Source organism: Ixodes scapularis, unplaced genomic scaffold (genome assembly GCF_016920785.2).
Source record: "Ixodes scapularis isolate PalLabHiFi unplaced genomic scaffold, ASM1692078v2 PGA_scaffold10__122_contigs__length_95168666, whole genome shotgun sequence".
NCBI classification, from domain to species: Eukaryota; Metazoa; Arthropoda; class Arachnida; order Ixodida; family Ixodidae; genus Ixodes; species Ixodes scapularis.
Genome location: NW_024609836.1, coordinates 31,307,211 through 31,330,827, shown reverse-complemented (window position 1 = coordinate 31,330,827; position 23,617 = coordinate 31,307,211). Strand labels below are relative to the sequence as shown.

At 44.1% G+C, this 23,617-nt stretch overlaps 1 protein-coding gene across 2 annotated transcripts in view; it reads right to left on the bottom strand.

The window, feature by feature from the left end:
* LOC8038672 (ribosomal protein S6 kinase alpha-5) overlaps positions 1-23,617 on the bottom strand; it is a 176,825-nt gene that overhangs the window by 18,157 nt on the left and 135,051 nt on the right. For both annotated transcript variants that reach the window (XM_029971487.4, XM_029971488.4), the window contains exons 3-8: positions 14,830-15,048; positions 12,807-12,922; positions 10,690-10,800; positions 6,005-6,192; positions 3,547-3,697; positions 1,531-1,692 (exon numbers count right to left, since the gene is read on the bottom strand). In XM_029971487.4, the coding sequence (XP_029827347.3) occupies positions 1,531-1,692; positions 3,547-3,697; positions 6,005-6,192; positions 10,690-10,800; positions 12,807-12,922; positions 14,830-15,048 (947 nt within the window). The remainder of the gene's footprint in view (positions 1-1,530; positions 1,693-3,546; positions 3,698-6,004; positions 6,193-10,689; positions 10,801-12,806; positions 12,923-14,829; positions 15,049-23,617) is intronic.

Genomic DNA, 23,617 nt, shown 5'->3' with positions numbered 1-23,617 from the left:
TGAAAAAAAAAAAAATTATATTTCCATTATTTCTTTATTTTTGGTAATGCATCACTTAAATCTAACTAACCTCAATACTTTCCCCTTTAATGATGTAAATGGGATTTACTTTACATATAACATGGGCTTTTAAGAGATTTTTCTCCTCTTTCACTTCTGTGTTTTGATAACATCCTTCTTTCTTCTCTTTGGGGAGTATTCAAACATCAGTTGTCAGCGCTCTTTCCCTGTCTCCCTCTTATATCTCCATCCTCATCGTTTTGTGCTTTAATATCTCAATAAACGAAACAGGCTTTTTGAGAAACAGGGAAATAAGCCAATTTAAACCAGAAATAAGCCAGAAATAAACCAATTTCCGGAACTTTTTAAAGGTTTCCAACACCATTATCGTTTTCTTATTCTGACAAAGTGGTTCAAACCGAGATTACATTTATTGGTCATTAATTGGTAGCTTAGTTATTTATTTTTAAGTTACATAGGTACGCGATTAAACATTGCGCCGACCTATTGTCGCCCACCCCGTGCAACGAATTCGAGGCCATTTCTGGTTGAAGAGCAGGAAACGCCAACTTTTAAGTATTTTTGGGCCCTAACAGAACACAAGCGGCAAAGCACATGGCTTCTAGGGTGCCTGGATTTAAGAGCAGTTTAAACTGCTTGATCTGGGTCGTGCAGTTCATGGGCTACATTTGTAATACAAAGTACAACGAATTGAGGAAAGCGTCAAACGACTCCAGGCGTCTCCGCCAAACAGCTCAGTCTTTCTGCCCACTACAGCTCAGTCTTTCTGCCCACTGCCCTCCACGCCTCGTGACAATGTGAGCATGTGACAATGCACAAGTGTGTTCCCATACCTGCTATGGACCACATGTGTAAGCTGCAGTATCCTCGAAATAAATTTTAAAAAAAAGTGCAGCCAATCTGTGCAGGAGGTGTCTGCTATTAAACTACAAGTGCTCTCCATACGGTTTGAGTTATCGCTTCCTTGCTCAAATCTCCGACAGCTTCCGAGATGTGCTTCATTACCATACGGCTCAAAAACGGAGGGACCGATCGAGGGAGTTTGCAGAGCTGGATCAAAACCTGTTCTGCTGTATACTTTGTTTTAGCTTAAGTCCAGACACAGCCAATGCTACAAGCGAGAGCACGTGGTCCAAAACAGTGCTTGCACTGCACGACTGCGCATGCTTGGCAGGGACGCTGAAAGCCTGGAGCTTGCGCTCAAAGCATCGGCTGCATCTGGGCTTAAGCTGACATGAAGTATAGTCACCGCCAAAATGAGGACAGCAGGGCATGCTGTTCGAGCGTTATGTCTACACCATCTACTCCATGCCTTCCTCCACGCTTGAGGGGTACGAGACGTCAAGGTGTTGCCAAAGCTACCTCCCTGCCGTTTTCACACTGCCAGTGACTACAACCCGCGAACAACCAACATGTAATCTGGAAATCCACGATCCATCGAAACACAAGGTCGGGCCTACGGTAGCGCGGGTTTGGGCACGAGACTTACAAAGGTTCAAGTTCACGCACCTTAAAGATCTTGTCGTCGCTTGCGGGGGCAAGGGCGGGCGAGTCGGCGGGCACCATGGAGGTGAACTCCTCGGCAAAGTTGCTCACGTCCAGCTCCCCTGCAATCTTGGGGACGAAGGGGGCCCCGATCTTCTTCTCCGCCAGGTCGTCCCAGTCGAGGCCCTGTTTTTGGCAGGAAGCCGCATCACAATGCATTCCTATTGGCGCAATGCGATGCCAGTCGCGACGAAGAATGCCGCTCAAAGGGACCGGACAAAAGGAAGGAATAGCGTGCGTTTGACCCGTGTCGCTTCCTTTCGTCCTGCCCCTCCGAGCGCCGCTTTTTGTCCTGCTCGACGATTGCTGACTAGCCCAACTTACTAGCTTGCAACAGAATGTGCATGAAAAGTGGGCAGTACTACACTCCATCTCACAGTGACTCGGCGAACGACGAACGCTATGGTCCCGGCGAGCCAATCGGTGCGTCGGAGGTGGACACGTGACTACGCTTCCTCTTGCTAGTTGCGCACAGCACTGTCCAAGCGACGGGTGGAAAAAAGAGGAAAGCCGCTTTTGAATGAATTTCGAGTGACGTGTTAATCTCCCATGGGGACAAAAGCGACCTTTGGGACATACCAAAAAGTGTCTGGGTAAGAGGGGAGTTCCTCTTTCCCCTTTTCTCCAACTGTTTGGGTTACACTATCACCCTTGTACCTCTGGTAAGGGCTGTCACATACTTAGCCTCCATCACTCCGATTGGCTCAAGGAGTCTGCAGCGCTTGCTCTTTGCAGAGTTACAATGAAACAAAGTATAGCACTAGGAGCCAGATAGTGCGAGCTCTGGTAGTACGTGTACTAAAGTGCAATCCACTTTTAACGATACTGAGAAAACCCGAAAATTCAATCGTTATAACCAATTATCATTGTATCTGAAGTAAAACCCGAGCGCTTCTAGTCTAGAAACTCTTTGTTATACGCAGTACATCTTTATCTCTGGTATCGTTACAAGTGGATTGCACCATAGTACCAAGCACCAGACACCAGGTCGTGTTCGCTCGAGTAAAAGACGTGCTGGTTCCGAACAGATCCTTTACGTCCGCTTGCCCACAGGGCACGGGGAAACTCTAGCTGTGCAGAAGATTGTTTTCTCGACCTCTTCACATGCAATATTTCGCTTGTAAGATGCAACGATTGGCCCCACCTGTGCTCTGCAGGCAAGAAGACACGCAGGCCTCAGTTGAGGGGGTTAACACGGCCTCAATATTCCCCTCTTTTCTGCGACTCTTAGTGGAGAAGCTCAAAAAACAAATGCAAGCCTTATGAATGTCACTGTTTACGACTCGACAGTAGCGAAATCGAGGAAAAACACTCTGTGGTCGAATTAAAGGGACACTAAAGCTGTTCTTAAGATCTTCCTTTTATGGCACAAACTCGGTTTTTGTGACCTATTGTAAAATACCGCGAAAGCGCCCACTTCGTTCAAGCGCCCCTACTGTTAACATTTCCCAAATTTGGGAATTCCGTAAATAATCGTCAAGCGCCCGATTTGACCCAACAGGCCGCCCATGCCTATACTTTAACCCAGTTTTCAGTGAAAGTTAGGAGGGTGCTCCCCCGGCATTTCATGGTAAGCATCCTAGAAAACCCAAAATTACAATTACACATAGCCTTTTTCTCTATGAAATACACGGCGAAGGACTGTGATTTCGTCCTTTTTCCGAGACGCTAGGGGGTGTCTCGGAAACCGGAAAAACTCAAAATTACAATCGTGCGGGACCTTTTCTGCCATTATAAATTAAATTCGACCAATCGTCGAGACATAACACATTTTCTGTGATGTATCTAAAAAAAGGGGCATGTCAAAATGCTTGGTTGCATTTATAATAGAGAAGAAAGGCCATGTATGATTGTACCTTTCAGTTTTCTAGGATGCTCAAGACGGGCGGGTTGAGCCTGCACCATGAAAAGGCGATCACAAACTCTACTTTATTAGCGCACCTTTAAAGTAAACAAGAACAAAATAAAAAAGCGACAGACCTTAAAGAACTTGTGTTTCTTGAGCTCAAGTGCATCGTCGATTCCACCGCCAAGGCGCTTCCGGGGGTCCTTGACGAGGAGTTTTTGAATAAAGTCCTTCACATCGGCTGACATGTTCTCTGGGATCGGGGGCTGGCTCTTCAAGATCCTCCTGTAATACCATGCATCGTCAGTTATCACGACATGTGAGTTCATAGCAAGTTCCCGCGTCTTATCACCGCAATCTGCGCACGCAATATCGGTTCCCGTGGCACACAAGTTTAGCCGGCTCCTGCTGGTTTTGTCACACCGTGAAAGGCGAATCTGCTGCATCTGCAGTCTGAAGTACCGTATTTATTCGAATATAAGGCTAGGTTTTTTTCCAAAATCCGTAGTCTCAAAGTCATACCCCGCCTTATATTCGAAGCTCTGTATAGCAATATTGCATTTTTTTTTTCTTTTTCTTGGGTCCTTCAACTGCCCCCTCGCCTTATAATCGTGACCGCATTATATTTGAATAAATACGGTATCCCTTCCCCTGACGCAGGAGTTAGTAGAGTATTCTTGAGTGTTTATTGTGTTGCAAAACGAGAATTTGCCGTGTCCGTGATCTGCAGTATCAGTTCTCATTTCACGTGGTTTGTGAAGGGTGCCCCTTGTGTTTATCATTGATATTTGATAAAGCTTTGCTGTCTCATCCCCAACGATGGCCAACCTCGTGTATTTCACCATTTAACTCTTCATTTTTGTGTAGCCACTCTTATAGGATTTGATCGTGGTAATTAGACAGTTTGTAAGTAGCTCACCATTCCATTATGTTGCTCTTCAACAACAATCACTGTCCCGGACATTATGCGGCTTTGGTTCGATAGCAGCAGCATCCATTTTGTTAACTCCTGTTATTGCGCTCCGCGCCTTGTAACCCTTGTATGACCCAAAGCGCACAGGGATGACGACCATTAGTAGACCTTAATTAAAGATCTCTACCTTCTTTCAAAGTTAACTAAACCAGTTCTTTTCTAATATCCATTGTCATTTTGTTGGTCTCACTGGTTAGAACTGACTCCCATCATAATCCACCTCAAACTCTATAGTAAGAGTATTTGCATTCTGCATACTATTTTACAACAGACCAAAATCTTCATCAGGTCTGTCGTACTAATGAGTTTATACTGTACTAGTATAAAGATTAGTGATAGACATGTCCCAAATAAATATGACAGAAGAAGAAAAAAAAGGCTTCAGAAGCAGTTTATACTTTTTACAGATGAGGTAAGAACACGTTTATACATGAGGTTAGAACAACATGTGCAAGTCTTGTGAGGACAGTGCAGTCCCTTGACCCTGAAGCTTTGTAACTTATAAACAAGTTCTTATTTTTTATGTTTCATATTAATTTGACTCACATGTGGTTCAAACGACGAAGAGTGACTATAAACAATCACAGATAACCTAAAAAACATTTACCTAAAAAAAAAAAAAAAAATAGAAAGAATTTGAACAGATAATGGCAACAATATAATAATGCATTCCGTAATGTTCGACAGAAATCAAGTTGGAGCAAAATTACCTATTTATACCAATTCACTTCTTTTCTAAATGTTGCCTCAACGTCCTTCCTCTCTTACCTCTCCTTCCTTGCGACAACTGAGGCGAGAGCGCATATACTCAATCCTTAAGCTGGCAGTGCGGCAGAGCTATGTGCTCGCTGGACCAGTCACAAAGTCTCTCTTTTTCCACATGATCACGCTTCCGCTTGCACACGTAAGGAGTGGGTTTAGGTGATGAAAGGGAGGAAGTTAATAAGTCCAGAGAGCACATAGTTTTTCCACTGCACTTCCAGCCCAGGGGCGATCAGGGTATGTATGCAATGCAATCCACTTATGACAACAACAAGAAAACCCGAAAATTCAATCGTTATAACCGACTATCGTATCCAGGCTAGAAACTGAGCACTTCCAGTATAGACACCCTATAAGCTGATCGTCATAAGCGGTACATCGTTATAGTCCGTTGCAACTCAGGAAGGTAAGGCGAGGGTAAGACAGGCCAGAGAGGAGGAAGCAGACGGAACGCTGGAAACGAGACAGGGAAACCGCCTTCTCTCTTTAGCGTTCCGTCTGCTTCCACCTCCCCGGCCCGTCTTACTCTCGCCCTACCTTCTTGAGTTGCAACGGACTATAGAGGTGGTATCATTATGAGCGGATTGCACTGTAGTGTGAAGCGACTTGTCGCACGTTGACACACGACACGTGCAAACACGTGCAGTTGGTCGGCGGCACGGGCATTCGGCAGGTGGCCAACCCCGCTGCTTTTTACCGCATCACAACACGCACGCTTTGGACAGTCACGAAATCGGACTTGGCTCTCGTTAGAATGCAATTCTGCGTTGAGACCGACCCTGCTACCTCCTACCCGTGTGCCACGCTTCGTGCTTCGGGCGGAAAAAACAGAGAGACCGACTGCGGAGCGTGCTCACTTTGAGATCTCGGCCTGGTTGTTGCGCTCCCCTTCCACGGTGAAGGGCGATGCTCCGGTGAGGAGCTCGTACGTGAGCACTCCGACGCTCCACCAGTCGACGCTGAAGTCGTGGCCCGTGCTGCCACCCCGGACCACCTCCGGAGCCATGTACTCGATTGTGCCGCAAAACGAGTATGTCCGCTGGTCCTGCGATGGTGAACAGACGGTGCTGTCGTGGTTAGGGGGAGACGTAACCTACAGCAGGCTGTCTGCCAAATTACTTCTTTCAAAATCTACGACCTTTCCAGGTTTTCCCTGGCTATTTTGAATAAATTCCACTTTGAATAAATTCCACGACCATTTCAAGAGAAGGATAATCTGCAAATGAACCAGGGTTGGTCCAACTTACATTAGAAAGTTAAAGATTAAAGACGTCGTCCCTGAGGTCGTCCTACACAACCTCAGGGACAACGTCTAGGACGACCTCGAGGACGACGTCTTGGATGACCTCAGGAATGCCTTCTAAGACGACCTCGAGGACAAACTCAATTACGACCTCAAGGACGACGTCTAGGACGACCTCAAGGATGGTGTCTAGGATGACCTCAAGGACGTCGCCTAGAGGACAACGTCCTCTAGGCGACGTCCTCGAGGCCGTCCTCGAGGACGTCCTCGAGGACGGCTTTAGGACAATGCCTAGAGGAATTACAGCCTTTCCACTCTGGTGAAAACCAGAGTGGAAAGGCTGGAAAGGTTGCCGCAATCTATGAGCAATGGTGCCAACCAGACAACCAGCAAGCCGGTTGTCTGGTTGCCACTGTCGCTCATAGATGGCGGTAGCTGTCCAGAGTTTTGTGTAGAGATTTATTTGTCTACGAACATGAAACTGGGGAAACTAGCCTTGAGCAGCTCCGCTGTCAAAATGGGACAACACAACACAACAACGGCGTTGTGCTGTCCCAATTTCGTCCCTAGTTTCAAGGTTTTATTTCAATATGATCATTCATCAGCTTGCCTGTCCAGTAACCCTTATTTCAGAATACATATATATTTTATTTTGAAACTCAATATTTAGCTAGGGATGACATTACACAATAATTGGGACAAAGAAAACTCATCAGGCATAGATCAAAGCACACAGGAACTTTGGCATGTTCACACGGGGGAGAAGACTAAAGAGAATAGTAGAACTAATGCTGACAATATGCAATAGATACGACGCAGGACACTAAGCACAATGTACATGGGAACGCGAGGGAATTTTAACATACATAGTTACCCAGATATGAAATGGGGGACTAAGAATACTGATGCTGGTGACATGACAATGTCCAGTCAATAATAGATGAGGACACACCTACAATGAACCAATTTCTCTCATTCTTTTTTTTTTTTTTGTATTTTTGTTTGTGTGATTGGTGCGCTTCGGGCGCCATTCTTCTACGCGTCCTCATTTTTTTGTTGGTAGCAGCGGGCTTGCCGGGAGCGGGTAGCGGGCCAGACTTCATTGGAAGGAATATGGCCAGTTACGGGCCATAGTCCTGCTGCTGTGACCCTGCTAGGATCGCGGCCAGTGACAACACGACACTGCTATATATGACATCATCAGGCAGAAATCGAGGGACTAGATTTTAGGACGGGGTAAAAAAACCAGTCGGAGATGTGTTCCAGGCAACACTATAGGGGTTGTTTCCACCAGCTGAGACTGAATACAGTCTCCGACCAATTTTTCAGAAGCCGTAAATTCGAACTCACTAGTTATTTCGACATCAACAAGAAACCGTGACTTTTTTTGTTCCGCACCATCGTCGTCATCATCTCGGTTTCTTTGCTGGTTGATTTTCCATCTCCAACCAATTTTTGTTCTGTTTTCACACCAGTCATCATCCGTCAAGTGTGGAGTATGCTGTTATCAACTTCTAAACTTTGCGCCTAAACGACTCGCAGTTTCGTCCTTTTGCCCTGCGTCGATACATGCTTCAAACCCCGTGGCCCCACATCTTCTTGTACCCCCACCGGGTATTCGAAGGAAGCGAGGAAAGTACTCAGCAATGGCGCGCGAGAAGAAAGCGGCAATTCTGAAGCTCATCGAGACTGGATGGATGCAAGTCGACGTGGCGAAGGAGTTCCAGCTGTCCAAGCAGACGTTATCGGACTACAAGAAAAACAAGCCAAGTATCTTGTCTATGCTTGACAGTTCGCACAACAAACACCAAAATAATGACAGAAAAAAAGAACACCCAGCCCTAGAGGAGGCTCTGCTCTGCAACTTTGGTTGAAAGGAGTGCTTTCAAAGAACCTTTCAGTGTTGAGTGACACCCCCAGGCAGAAAGCAGAGACTCTTGCACTGAAAATGAACATAGAGAACTTGAAGTTCACTGACGGATGGTAGCGTGCTTTCAAGAAGCGACATGGAATTTCGTTTAGGAAATTATGCGCGGGGAGAGTAGAGCCGTCGTCCAGACCATTGTGGTGGACTACCGCTTGAACAAGGTGAAGTCATTACTGCAAGAGTTTGCTCGGAAGATGTCCACAACTGTGATGAGACAGGCCTAATTTTGAAGGTGCTACCGGACCGGACATTCTGTTTTAATGATGAATCCTGCACAGGAAGGAAATACAGCGAGAAAAGAATCCCCGTCATGGTTGGGGCAAACGAGGTGGGTACTGAGAAGCTGCTGCCCCTTGTCATTAGGAAGGCGGAAAACCCCAGGTGTTCTAAAGGATTGAAGAATTTATCAGTCGGCGACAAGGAAGTCCAACTCGTCGTTATCGGCACGACAAAGAATTCAAGAAGTTTCAGAGATTTGGAGCAGCTTACAGTGTGATATTGCAGTAACACCGAGGCGTGGATTACTCACTGCTTGTTCAAAGGCTATTTGCGCCAGCTGGACCGGGTGTTCGAGTACCGAAAGCGACATGTAATGATGTTCGTCGATAACAACAGAGCGCATGGGACTGTGGACGACCTCAAAGCCATCCGGCTTAAATTTTTGCCACCTAACAATACGAGTGTGCCCCAGTCAATGAACCAGGAGATTATTCAGAATATCAAAGTCCACTGCCGCGCTCGTCTGCTTTGCTGCACAGTCCTCTGCTTCGACAATGGGAAGGGTTATTCGGCAGACCACGGATGTGTGGAAGGCCATTCAGCCATCGACAATTGCCCACTGCTTCAACCACGCAGGCTTCTGTGCCAGTGAAGAGCCCTGAGCCGATAAAGCAAGGCTGGACCATCAAGAGGCAGAGGGCGTCCCGACAGAAGTGGATGTCGGTGAGTGCCTGTTCGCCGACCTGCGCAACATTGAAATGAACATTCCTGAGGCTCCCACATTCCATGCGTTCGCAGATCTTGACTAAGACCTCGAACTGTGCGCAGAACTCACGGGCAATAAAATTATGAGCCATGTTCCCACACAACCAGAAGACTCAGACTCCGATGACGAGAACGACCGTCCGACGTAACAAACGCATAATGTTGCTGTCTAATGTGTACAGTGACAACATGACGGTGCGAATGCAAGCAAACATGATCACCCGCAAACATGATCACCCGCAAGCGTAACATGAAAAAAGGTGGTCTTTGCAACTTTTTGAAGCCCACTTAGGCTCAATAAAGCCAACTTTTGTAATCTGTAAATTTTTCTAACTGCTTTATAGTTCAAACGCGTTTTTGGTCCCCATTGAGTCCGAGAGATTGGTCAGCAACTGTACTGCCCAAGCGAATGGCAGCCATTCAAAGCCGCAGTCCCACTCTTTTGTGCAAACAGGTGTGTTTTAATTTTGTTTTCCTTCTTTTTAGTTTTATCTTTTCCATTGAAAATTACTAAAAAAACAACCAAGCCCTCATAGTTTTAAAGTATGTATAGTTTTAAAGAATGCCATTACAAAACCAACAAGCCTGTCTGGATTTCATTACTTTCTTCTCTTTTTTTTTTTATTGTTAATATTAAAGTTACTTCCTTGTTTGTTGCACAGGGTAAAAACAAATTTAAGAATTGGAGGCAGGATGGCTGTATCTCGCAAGATGGCGATTTCGAGAAGAAAGTACTCTCGCATTTAATTTTGGGAAAGAGTGGCACGCATCATTATACTGATATCTTCAGTCCAGTTATATTAATCATTTATGTCTTCAACCTATTACAATCTTAATGGACACCTCCATCTCGTCTCCATTCTAACCATTCAAGAGGTCACTAACAGGACGTCAGTGACATCAGCTGTTAAAAAGGTTACCAGCAGGAGCAACTGCCATAGCCTTTTGGCAATTATGCGTTCGTCCGTTTCAAGCTTGCATATCCGCTCACCTTTCATAGGATTCTATTTCACACTAAGCATTGTTGCTTAACAGCTCGATCGACCCATCGACATTTGCCCCGCCCCAGTTACAACAATATTTGCGGAAGCCGCGGACAAAAATGCACCATTTGTGCACGCAACACATTCCCGTTGTGCAACTGCCGACCAAAATTGCTCCAAGAGCACCGGTGTCCCCTTTAAATAAATAAATGCCCCCTTCCTCTCCTTCCACGGCCTCCGAGGCTAACAAGAAGGAGGGAGAGAAACCTCCAAGAGAAAGAAAGAAGAAAGTAGGTGAGCGGCAAAGAGGAAGAAAAAGCGAAAACACAAAAACAAACAAGGAAGCAGCAGCGTCTGCAAGTGGGTCAAAAGGCTGCACCAACGCGCCCCACGTTGCCGACTTGCCTTCTCGTGAGGGAGAAACTCCTTGCTTAGTCCGAAGTCTGTCAGGACGATGTGCCCTTGGGAGTCCAGCAGGATGTTCTCCAGCTTGATGTCCCGGTAAATTATGCCCAGCTGCGGACAGGGACATAGATTCACTTTCTACATGTTCTCTCTCTTTCTTAAGGAAAGAGCAAACAAATCTAAGTGCAAAAGTGATAACAAATGTGTTATCATTCTGCACCAAGCATAAATTTAAGGGGGCAAAGTAAGAGGCCCCAGCACCCAAAAGCAACTTTTTAATGAAAAAAGGACATACATTAGTTTTTCTGCAGGAGGAAATGTTTTGGTCTTAGTGAAATGGCAATTATATTCGTCTGTGATGTCACAGGCTCTGTAATTAATGTTGTGTTATTAAATATCCCCCTCGAGCCTAATCCTCAAGCCTAACGCACAAATCCACATCTGCTGCAAGCACTGATTATGGTCTAACATCCTTAAAGCACTGACACTACCCCAAATTAATTTTTTTATTTTTTGTTAGGCATTTTATTATGATGTCACAAGACTACCCAATAAATATTTTGCTACGGTGTCACATAAATTTTAAATGAAGTAAAAAAAAACGCAATTGCTCGAAACCGAAACTGGAAGAAGAAATATAGATGAGGCGAGTGATGCCGAAAATCACGTGGCTGTGCAACTTTTTTTTTTTATTTTTTTTCAATCAACGTATTTGCAGCTTTTACGAGCCACAAAAATGGGCATTGTATTTTTCCTGTATTTTTAATATTAAGCGCATGTTTTTGATGACCCATGACTTTGATCATCTTGGTAGTTGTGTCTAAACCATGGAAAACGGCACATGACCACAGACAAGAGAGTGAGCGCGACTCAAACCTTGCTCGGTGTTTTTCAGGCGGAAAGAAAGCAAATTTCGTGCCGCAAATTGTGCTCTGGGTAGTTGGACTCTCATATGTCATGTACGAATAAAAACCTTAACGAACATAAATACCCTGTCAGAGTCCCTTTAAAACATCTTTTTGATGAACTGGAAGGTAAAAACATGGATATTACAAGGGAATCAGAGAGTATGTTATGCAGCCTGACATTGGAAATTGGCTGAGTGTGCTATAATTTTTATCGCTTTGTTGCTGACTTGTTTCTTTTACTGTTTAAAATATATTTTCCCGTTTTTTGGAGTTTTCTTCTTTTTTTTTTTTTTTTTTTTTTTTTATAATGTTTGAAGGAGGCAATGCTTCATCAGGCTGCAAATATAGCAGCTTTTCGCCTTGCCTTCCTCTTTTTGAATGAAATGAAAAAAGGAAATAAAGATTATTATTACACGAATCCGTCCAGATTACCCGTTCGGCTCGCACTTTGTCCTTTCCTGCGTCCGATGCCAATGTGCAGCCTCGAAATCTGGGCACTCCCACGAGCGCGTAGGTAGCCCCCGTCATTCAACAGATGCAGCCCTCGGAGCATTGTCTAACGAAACAGCTGCTTTCCATCTGTCAAGTCGCCCTAAAAGATGGTCATGAAAATGCCCAGATGCTGCTTCGCATTTCTGCCAACGTACATTCAGCAACTTTCCAGGAAGCCAAAAGGCCGTTTCCTCACGATGTTGTTTCAGAAAGTCCCCCTTTCTGTGAATTGGCTTCCGCTCCTTGCTACACTTCATTCACTCCTAAGCTGGCTGTGCAGAGGCAGCTACGTGCCCGCTGGACCAATCAACCGCCTCCCTTTCATCACCTGACCCTTCTCCATGCTCATGGGTGTGGGTGGGAGCGTGACCACGTGGCTAAATTTAGACCTTTAACCGGTCCAACGATCACATGGCTTTAACCACATTGGCCAGCTTAGATGTGAATAAACTACAATGCCTTTCATCATTTCGTCCGTTATATAGCTATTAAACTCCCTGGATTTCGCTTGTGCAATCAACCTAATTGGCCTAAAGAAGGGTGATCAGGGACTTGAGGATCAGTCCTATTGATTTGATCTCCAGTACTGAAGATCAAACCACCAGGGTAAGCTTCAGAAACAGTCTGGAGTGACAGGTACAGAAAACGTAAAATGCTTAAAACCACAAAAACAAAGCATACTTTAGGAAGACTGACTCGAACTGTTCCTTTCTTTACCTTGTGTAAATGCTCAAGAGCCAGAATGATTTCCCCGATGTAAATCTTGACTTCGGGTTCCGTGAAGTGGTCTCTTTGGTAGAGGTGGGTGAAGAGCTCTCCCCCACTGACGTAATCTGCAATGAAGAAATGTTTGTTAAAACGAGAAATCAAGTGCCAGATCTTATCTCCTGTAAGTTATTTGAAATAGTAATCAAGTGTGCTCCTCAGTGCTTCCCCATTTCAACCAAAACAAATTAAAAAATCAGTCAATTTCAAACAGTAACATTTCACTTTTCTTTTAAAATTATGATGTATGCCCCCTTCTCTAACAAGTTTTGCTATTTTATCTCAACTGATGAGACCCAAATTCTTTTAAGTTTTTTGGCACCCATCTCTTGGCTAGCAATGATAAAACATATATACCATAAAATACCGAGCATCCGCCCATTTTCTACTAAGTGCCCACCCCCAAAGTTTGCAGCATCTGAAAAAATATGCACAGTAGATATATAGGTAAAATTAATCACCTAACAAGCGCTCATTCCCCAGTTTTCGCGATTATCTTCATATTTTGAGTGGGCGCTTGCTCGGTATTTTACGTAGGGTAATTCAAGTGAGGACCAAAAATGGGTGGCTATATTCTTTTTGTTTTGATGTTCCAAGTCTTCAAAAGTTTCACCTAGAATTAACTGCATTAAAATCTTGTTTTTGTGTGGGCAACTGAGAACTAGGATAATTTTGGACCGAGTCACATGTTTCTCAAATTAGCTTCAATTTGGAAAATTCTACATTTGTTGATATAATTTATCAGTTATTCTGCAGCTCTACTTAGCAACCGTGTTCTTATTATGGTACTCTACAGTGTTTCACATTATATGTCTGTCTTTTACTTAAATTAGGCACATGCACATATTGCACGTTACTAGTATAGGTTTAGCTCATCATGAATCAGGTTAAAAAAGATTAAAAGATTGCATTGCATTATGCTAAGATTAGTTTAGAATAAACTAGAGTGTAATTTTTCCCTCTAAGTTGAGATAGAACTACAAACCGTCCACACTACGGTCCATTGCAATTCAAGAAGGTAGGGTGAGGGAAACGAAGGCCGGGAAGCAGGAAGCAGACGAAACGCTGGAAAGAGGAGGGGGTTTCCCCCTCTCCTCTTCAGCATTCCATGTGCTTCCTCCTCCCTGGCCCTCTTTTCCCTCGCCCTACATTCTTGAGCTGTAACTTACTATAGAACCGTGCCCCTAACGCATCCCATGATTCACCTAGCAAAGATCCGCATTCAAGCAGACTGAAATCAGATGGCATTTACATGCTCAGGATTGGAAGTAAGCAACTCGTAGGTTTGGCTCACAGTCGGAATGACTCCAGACTGAGTACAGACAAGGAAACATTAGTTTAGGCTAAATTGGTTAGATCATAATATGTCAGATCAGGTCAAGTCAGGTTAGGAGAGGTGATCAGCTTAATTTAGGTTAAAAGATTCCTGTAGTCTAGGCTAGACTAGGCTATGCTTGGTCAGGTTGGGACAGATTATGCTAGCTAGGTTATGATATGTTTGGTCAGGTCAGGTCAGGTCCAGGGTTACTTTACATCAGGTCAGGTCAGGCCAGGTCAGGTTAGGTTAGATTAGTTTAGGCTAAACTAGGTTAGATAAGTTTAGGCTGAACTAGGTTAGATTAGTTTAGGTCAGGTTACCATAAAATACCGGGCGAGTGCCCACCCCACTTTCACTGAAAAGTGGGTCAATCTAGACATGGGCACTTGTCCGGCCGAATCAGATGCTTAATGTATAATTTGCAAAATTCACAAGTTTTGAAAATGTTAATAGTGGGTACTTGAACAAAGTGGGCACTTCCACGATATTTTAAAGTAGTTTTAATTTATGTCAGGTTAGGTTAGGTTAGGTTAGGTTAGGCTAAGTCAGATTTGTAGAGATTAGGCCAGGTTAGGTTAGCTTCACTCAGTCTAGGTTAGCTCATGTGCACCGTACCTGCCTCATTTACTAGCTAAGAGCAATGTAAGGGCAACGTGCCTAGGATGAGGTGTAGCTTGGCGTCGGTCTGGAAGGCATAGTGGAGGGTGACGAGGAAGGGCGACTGGCGGATGGCCTCCAGGACCTGGCGCTCGGTGCGCGTGTGCTCCAGGGTCTTCTGCTTCTGCACGATGGAGGCCTTCTTGAGCACCTTCATGGCGTACAGCTTCCCCTCGTCCTGGCCTCCCACCTTGCGCACCAGGAACACCTTCCCGTACGCTGCAATGTCACAAAGAGGCCGTCATCACACAAAGGCCTTATAACCTTTCGATCACGGCATCTATCGATCTGGGAACCAAGGGAATCTGCAGTGGACGTGCATATGTGTCTTCCAACTCCCAATTGTATCTCATTTGTCATCACTTAAAGGCTGGTCTGTAACCACTAGCTTTGACTCATCGCTTCATCACGGACTCTTTTAGCAAATCTTCTTGCATTAAATGTGTCAACAAATGGAACATGCCGATCCACGGATGCTGTATATAGTGAAAATGGGTGCGATTTCCTTGATAGTATTTTTTATCACGGCCGGCAGTAAGTTAATACAAAGTTAAATAAATTTTAAAAAATAATGCTGGCACGCTGGTGATGGTGATGCTACTGGGCGGCCCTGGAACACTTTCAACTCAACTATAACTAAATGAAGGTTTTGCAGCCAACATTATTAGGCAGGCAAGCTGGTTGTGAATCAACATACCTACTCAAACCCGAGACTGAAGCAAAAAAAGGAAAAACCTTTTAACAGAGACGACATGTATCGAGAGGATGTGTTCCGTCCTTTTTTGCCTCCATCTTAAAGGGAAGCTACGGAGCTTCTTGAAAAAAATGAGTTAGAAGCGAATTCTAGTGTATTTTTACCTCGTGAACCCGAATACCAAAACCATTTGCCGCGCAAGTATTTTTAAACGCGAGAAAAACGCGAAAGACAGTCGCTGTGCGTGACGTCATCGACGGATCTTTTGGCTTGCCAAGGCTAGGGAGGCGGGGCTTCAGCCCTATTTTCAAATTGCTCTTATGGCTCTCCGGCGCGTCGCATTGAAATATAATTGTGATATCTGTTATTCTAAAGGCCAAATGAACGCGATTCAAGCGTTTTTTCTCAAATGTGGAAGTGCCCCATCTTCCCTTTAAGTTTCAGTATGTCGGTTTAGCAAGATTTGCAAGCCCAAACTTTTTCATTGTCCACAAAAATGCCTGAATTGCTTCAAGCAAAGAATGATGCATAAAATATTAGAAAAATATACACACAGGTTTGAAGTGTTCCAAGCTACCGAATAAACAGTGCCAAGGCGGTAAGCCATTACAAAAGAACTCAAATATGTGAACCAGCCTTGATACCTAGAATATGGGAACAGCGAGCGAAAGACTAGGATCAAGGGAAAGAACTGTAGGGTGTCTGAAATACCCAGGCTCGATCTAAAATGGGCCGTAAAAATCAGCGCCTGCACATAACAATTTAAATTTTTCGTCAAAGGTGTATTTCACAGGTTGGTTTTGTCATGCAAAATTACAAAGCGTAGCTCCCTTCCTGTAAAAAGTAGGGCCAAAGAACTTGCCAAGATCAACGGCAAACGGCAACGCAGACGTCCAAGTCAAGTAGCAGGGCATGCTTGGCACACATATTGATAAATTGTGCTACCTTCTTATCCAGACCGTTTGTGATGACCATGGTCTAGTAAAATGAACATAATCTTTTTGTAATGTACCTTTGGTTTAAAAATAAACACGAACAATGATAGGAAAACTTGAAGTAACAAAAATAAAACAAAACATAGTTGCATAATGACGGCGCTCCTGCTGCCAACGGAATTCGCCTGGGTGTCATCTGCTTTCTTTCGCTAATCCGCTACAACTTCTAACACTGCTTGTGACGCCATCTATCAATATGTGCACCAAACACGCCCCGCCACTCGGCTCTGTTGTCTTCGTCGCCATCCGCCACTGACCCTGGCAATTTTCTTGGCCCTAATTTTTACAGGAATGGTGCTATGCTTTGTAATTTTGCATGATAAAACAAACCTGTGAAATACACCTTTGACGAAATGCTTAGATTGCTACGCGCAGGCGCCGATTTTTACAACCTATTTTAGATCGAACCTGGGTATTTCAAATACCCTATATATGGGACAAGCACTAACTGACTACCCTACAGTGTCAGGGGCTGCTGATGAGCACTTGTCCAGTCTATTTCTTCCACGCAGTCCTAGTCTTTCGTGCACTAATCCCAGATTTCAGTCCTGCACAAAAATGCCCATGATGCCACCTTAATCCCTAAGCTTCGGCACCTAAATCCATAGCAATCTGAAGCATTCTAGAAGCTCTACTTTGGTGCTGCTTGGAGATAAAGGGCATCGGCCAAAATTTTTTGTTGGGATACGGGCACACCTTTGAACTTTGTTCGATAAAACTGACCAGTAAAAACAAAATCTACCCCAAAATTTATGAGCTACATTCCAAGATGTATAGTGCAAAACATAAATGTGGACAGAAGGAACACATCGTAGCACTGACTTCCAACTGATGTTTATTGGCAAAACCTACCAGACAGGTCAGTTCAGACTCATAAAAAAATGCAAGACCACATGGTTCACAACATATGCCCTGCTTAGCATCAATGATTCCTTCTCGCTAGATATTCCATCGCTTCCCCCGGAAACACTAAGAATGCAATGCAAATAACCAATTTGCCCACACTTTCATATTAGCAATCACTACATGCAGACTCCACTTGTAAATAATGTTGACAGGAATGAAACCTGTGTTTGGCATTCTTTCTCTATGTCTCTTATCTTCACTTCTAGGCTAAATATAAATTTGTAAACTAGCATCTTCTTAAATAATGTATTGGTTAGGGATACTTTTAAGGTAAATAAATCAAATCCAATGCCCGAACTAGGGACATTAATGATCAGTGGTCACACATGTTAAGTGAGTTTCAAATAGTAACTTGAAGACTCAATTACTTTTAAAGCAGCCTTGAAAACACTCATGTAATATAATCTCACTTTTATTTATTTTATCTATATATTTATCGGTACCCTCAGGGCCCAGTGGCATTACAGAAGTGGGTGGGATTATAATGTACAAAAAAGTAAACGTAACAAGGAAATCTTAAAACAGGTCTTAGTAACTTGAGATGGAAGCCTAAATCTCCATCACCAGCTCATAGTGATATCACCAATCGTGGTATCACTTTAGTGAAATTACAGGAGCCAAAACAATTTTGAGATTTGCAACTTTGACTATGTGGCATCTGTAGGCACTGCAAATGGAAGACCTCTGTCATGAACTGGTTCTTAGCCTGAGAAATTATAGAAGCATCTGTGCCGCTCGAGTCCACAACGTCAAGAGGCAAAGCTCATGTGCCCTTTACCGGCACTCAAAGCTGCTAGTTTGCCATGCTAACCTTTCACTTTCTAATGCTAAGGAACACCACTAACACCAGCAGACCTTTTGCACTTCTATAAATATGTTAGCCACACAAATGTCGAGAAAAAGGCAGAGAAAAGCTAAATGAATGTTTCATTCATTCAATCATTTAGTGATCCTTAATGGCCCCACTGGGGCATTACATAAGGGGGGGGGGGGGGGGGGGGGGAGGGGGGGGGGGGGACAGTACCAGGAAGCATACATGTAGAACTTTTATACATAAAAAAAAAAAAAAAACAGTGAAAGGTTGTAGCCTATACGCTCGAGGGGTAGGGAATGTCATGGCAAACAATTCCAACGAGAACAATTGTATATACTTGGCGGTAAAAAAAAAAAAAAAAAAAGGGGTGTAGCTTTTTTTAACTTGAACTAATAAAAAAATATTTTCAGAAGCACAAAAAAGAATGCAAGCTTGTTACATAGAGAAGCAATGCTTAAATTTTATTGTGTATCTCAAGCACCTGCATAAAAAAAAAAGTGAAAGCTGCAGCGTACTTGTAGCAGGGTTGCAAAACGGGCCAAAATGACAGCAGTGAGATCAACCAGCGGAAACAACTCGACACCTGCTGCCTTTCACCCCATTTTGAGTGTCGTATGCACTTGCAAGTGCTGGTCTCAGCACTTGCAATGAGCATGCTACTCCACAGCAGCTTTTAACGTTTGCAATATGCATGCAACTACTTCGCAGAGGCAGATAGATTCCAACACTTGTAACGCACATACTGCTTCACGAGGGCTGGTTTCAACATTTGCAATGTGCATCTTACTTTACACAGGCTGGGGTTTTGAATGCTTGCAATGTGCATACTACTTTGCAGAGGCAGGTTTCAACACTTGCAATGTGCATACTGGTTCATACAATATTGGTAATGTGCATACTGATTCACAGAGGCTGGTCTGAACACTTGCAATGTGTATCTTACTTTACAGAGGCTGGTTCCAACCCTTGCAACGCACACACTACTTCACGGAGGAGGACTCTCGACAGTCTTTCTCAGTGTGCTCTCAGCATGGCCGTTACTTTCACTTCCCACGCTTGTCACCGAGGGAGGCAGCGGGTCATCTGGCTTGTCATCTCTGAATGGAGATGTCAGATAGTCCGGCTCCGTCCACCAAGCGAAACAAAGCTTGTTACAAGAGAAACGGCGCGAGATAGCATAGACTATGTTTTCTGATTGTTTGTTTGCTATAAGTTTGCAATATTTCTGTGCCACGGCGTCTTTTCAGCCGTTGAGTAAAGCAAGTGGGAAAGAGGCAGGAAGCTGGTGTTTTTCCGAGGGCTCTCCCCGACAAGTGGGTCACGGAATTGCTTCCGTCCATTCTTCCTCGATTGTGAGAGAGAAGCTTTCTTTTCTTTTTTTTTTCACCTTCCTTTCTTTCTACCCCTTTTCTCCGTTTCTTCGCGTGCCATGAATGGAGTTAGGGTGGGCGGCATGACGGGCACTGGTCTAAATGTCAAGGTTCCCCATCGGCGTACCTGGAGTTCAACTCAAGCCCAAGCAATGTAGGGAAAACGTTTAGAGGTTTTTGCATCACATATTGTCCCCCCTTCCTTTCAGTTTAGGCAAATGTAAATTAGGGCACTGGCAACACCTAGACAATTTACAAAGGTATGACCCATACAGACTAGCCATGGACAATTAAACAATGATTTGTGAACAATGAACATTTATATGGTCCCATGCAATGTGCAAATCATTTGAATTGCGTCATTTACGAGACATGTTACTGCAAAAAATGTGCAGAGTTGGGCTAGTTTATAGAAGTGCCAAAGACAGGGACAGAGTAGGGATCGGCGACAACTTAAGGCCTGGCGTTGCTGTCAATCCTCACTCTGTCCCCGTTTTTGCCACTTTTAGTACATATTACTGCTGCACCTTTTATCTTGGGTGGAAGGAACCTTAAGCAATCACCATTATATTTTAAATAAATCATCCACGAAGGAAGGAATATAATTGTAATGTTGCAGTAACATTATAACTAAGAGTTTCAAATATTAATGCCAGTAACTAAACAAAATAGACTGTGTTATATAAGTTATTGTCCTTGGAAAGAACTGAAAAGCTGTTGATACATCCCAAATTTTCTAGTGTTATATCTTGCTCGAATGAATTGGCACATGGTCTGGTGCACACTAAGCTGAACTGGAAGCAGGGTGTGGCAATCATTGCCAGCAGGGAATTGAATTAGCTTGGTGTGAAAACCCGAATGTTGAAATCACACTGAAACCAATTTCTGGAAAACAGTTTTCTTCTTAGTTATATCATTTTACCTGTGATGTGCTGCACAATAGAGGCAATACTTATTTTTTTAATGCATCAAGCTGAGCTTGTGGGAAAGCAAATTATGCACAGTTCACAAAGTTTTGACTGGTTTGGCAAACCTTCCCAATTTTGGCAAAATTTGACAATGGATGGATGGATGCTAATGGCTGTACCTTTTATAACAGGTGGTAGCCTGCACCACCTAGCCTAGAAGGCCACTTCCAAAACAGTGTTGCCAGACTTCTACAAAAAAATTTTAAATGTTGGTAAAAAGTAATTTGTAAAATAACCTGTGTTAAATTTTAAAGAGTAATTTCCAATGTTTACACAATATAAAAGTAAACACTTTTATTTTTTTTACATCGCTGCACACCTTACCAGGCGATGCTAGCTCATTCTCAACGTTTGTGCATGCAAGCAATAGTGGAACAGAACTAAAAGTTAGAAAAAGTCCAACCCCAGAAGGTTTGTGATATCTCTATAACCAAAATTTACCCTGGTCGGCGCTAGCACAATGAATTTTAGTCGTCCAATCAGCCAACCCGAAGTATTCCATAACTTTTAAAAGTGGGTCGGTTGGTTCACCGATTTTGACAACCCCTTCCGGCTACCAGGATTATGGCCCACCTTCCAAATTGTGGTTGTTTCAGATAAAGCCCCTGCATACGTAGGCCTTTGACTTTAGTTCAAACAGATTTATTAAAAAACTAAATGTGAAAGGTACACTAATGCAGTCTATGCAGGTGAATTATCAGGCCATGGGGACAAAATGTAGGGTGCTGTTATCATGATAAGTCAAATATTTAACTTAAATTTTTTTATTATTATTTTTTTCACGAGTAAAAACGTACATGTGCTTTCAATTAGAAACTTGGTGAGTGTCATTGAAAACCACTAAATTGGCAACCATCATAAGAACTTGAAGCGTGTGGGAAGCGCGTAAGTGTGCTAAAGTTTCCAGTCATGCAACAGGTGCAAGGTTGGCGGTTCCCACATACCTCAACTCCTACTAAAGTTGAATAATTTAGCGGTTTACAATGACACTCGTCAAGTTTCCAATTGGAACCACAAGTTCATTTTACCAATTAAAAATCAAGAAATTTGAGCTAATAATTCCTTATTGTGACGATCAGCACCCTACATTATATCCCCGTGGCCGTATAGCCCACATGCACAGATCACATTGTGTACCTTTTAAGGATTTTTTTTTTAATTATGTTCGAATTAAAATCAAACACCATTTATAAAGGAAGAAAAAAGTAATGTGACTTTAAACTGTTCCTTCTCACCGACGCCTTCGCTCAAAAATGGCGCCGTGCAGCCAGGCAGAAAGAAGCTGGGAGAGGGGGAATCACGTTACTTTTCCGTTTAAAGGGGCTTTAGCTTTAGGAAAGGCGCCTCCCAGTCGGTTTGATCACAAGCCTCTGGGATGCACCCGTTGAGGGAAATCAGGGGCGAGGGCCGTACAAATGCGGAAGTAACGGGGGACAGTTACCTTCTTCCGGTAAAACCCCGCGGAAAAGATAGGAGGGGGGAGGCTTACGACACGCTTTCAAGGGCCTTCACTTTTTTTTCCTTCCCCCTGAGAGAGCCTAATGATCGCGCCGACGCACGCCACGCGCGCAACGGAAAGCCGGCCAAGAGAGAAAGCGGCGAAGCGCGCGCATTGGGCTTCGGCAGCCCGCCCGACTCCTGATGGGCCGTTGCTTCATCGCGGCGGCTCTGACATTCACCCACTGGCACAGATGGGGAGACAGAGCATTTTTGAGGCCGCGACACACTTGCTGCGGCCCGCTGGTCCCTCTTCCCCCCTCGTGCGCGCTCTCTCCGCACAGCCGCAAGGTCTTTCTCCACTTGCCATTGCGGCTGGGCCGTTAGCGCCTACGCACGTAGCCAACGCCTCCATTGTGTTTTGCTGTGCGCTATGCAGCGCGAACTTTTCCCCCGGCATCGTTTCTGGTCCCAAAGCCCAATGTTTACCGGGACGTGGGCAGATTGGATAAAGGTTCGACACAGCTGGAGAACTTTTCACACAACCGCGGTCGAAACAGTACTCAAGACGATGGACGTTTCCTGAGAATTCTACGAGTGCAAGCACCCCCCCCCCCCCAAAAAAAAAAAAAAAAGAAAAAAAAAAAAAAGAAAACGCAGAGACGAAAGCGAAAGCTGGCGAAAGCGAAAGCTGGCGAAAGCTCGAATTATTGTTCATGTACGGTTGGATGGATCAATGCTAATAACCGTACACTTTATAACGGGCGGTAGCTTCCGCCACCTAGCCTAGAAACCAAAAGTATGATTCATTATATTGCCCTTTTAGGCCACTTTGCTCCCCCTTTACATTTTTTCTGTCGCCAGTTCAACCAGGTTCGACTTTTTTTTTTACTTTTATGAAAAGAAATTGACAAATTTCGACTAAAGTTCGACCTTCGTGCGCAAGCGCGAAAGTTGAGGAACGAGCTGGCGCCACCTGGCAGAGGAAAAGTGCAATATTTGCTGGGGTACATTGTTTCATTGTTTCACATTACTAACCCAACGAAAGCATGTAAAACCACATATCGTCGCTTCTATATTGCGTAAACATTCCTAAACGTTGAGCCCTCGCTGTACATTTTCAAAAGTAGGGACCGGCATCATAACCCCTTTCAAAGTCGCCCTTACCACTTCATAGCTGTTATAGTTCATTCATGTTGCCTTTATCAGTGGCATTCTTCACACGCTGAAATGACAATTAGGTATCCTGTACCGTCGTTAATCCCTATTCCAAAGTGATCCTACTCGTTGATTTCCTCAACTGTGAATTCTTGTATCTTGAGCTTCTCGCTCTCGTCATCCCTGAATATAGCGATTCCTGATTTGACCCCACCGAGTTCTAAGTAGAACCTGCTTTTTTCTGCACCAAAGATGGTCGTGATTGCTTCAAATCCGTCCTCTACAGAACGCGGCGCCACAACTGCCAACGGTTTCTGAACTATTCTAACGGTTCGTGAGGCAAGGATTAGGACTCTGTCCTTAGTTCATTCACAAAATTAAGCTTGCAATCCACTTCACTGACTTCGCCGTTAACGCGCACAAGGGGCGCTTTGCAGCAGAAGACT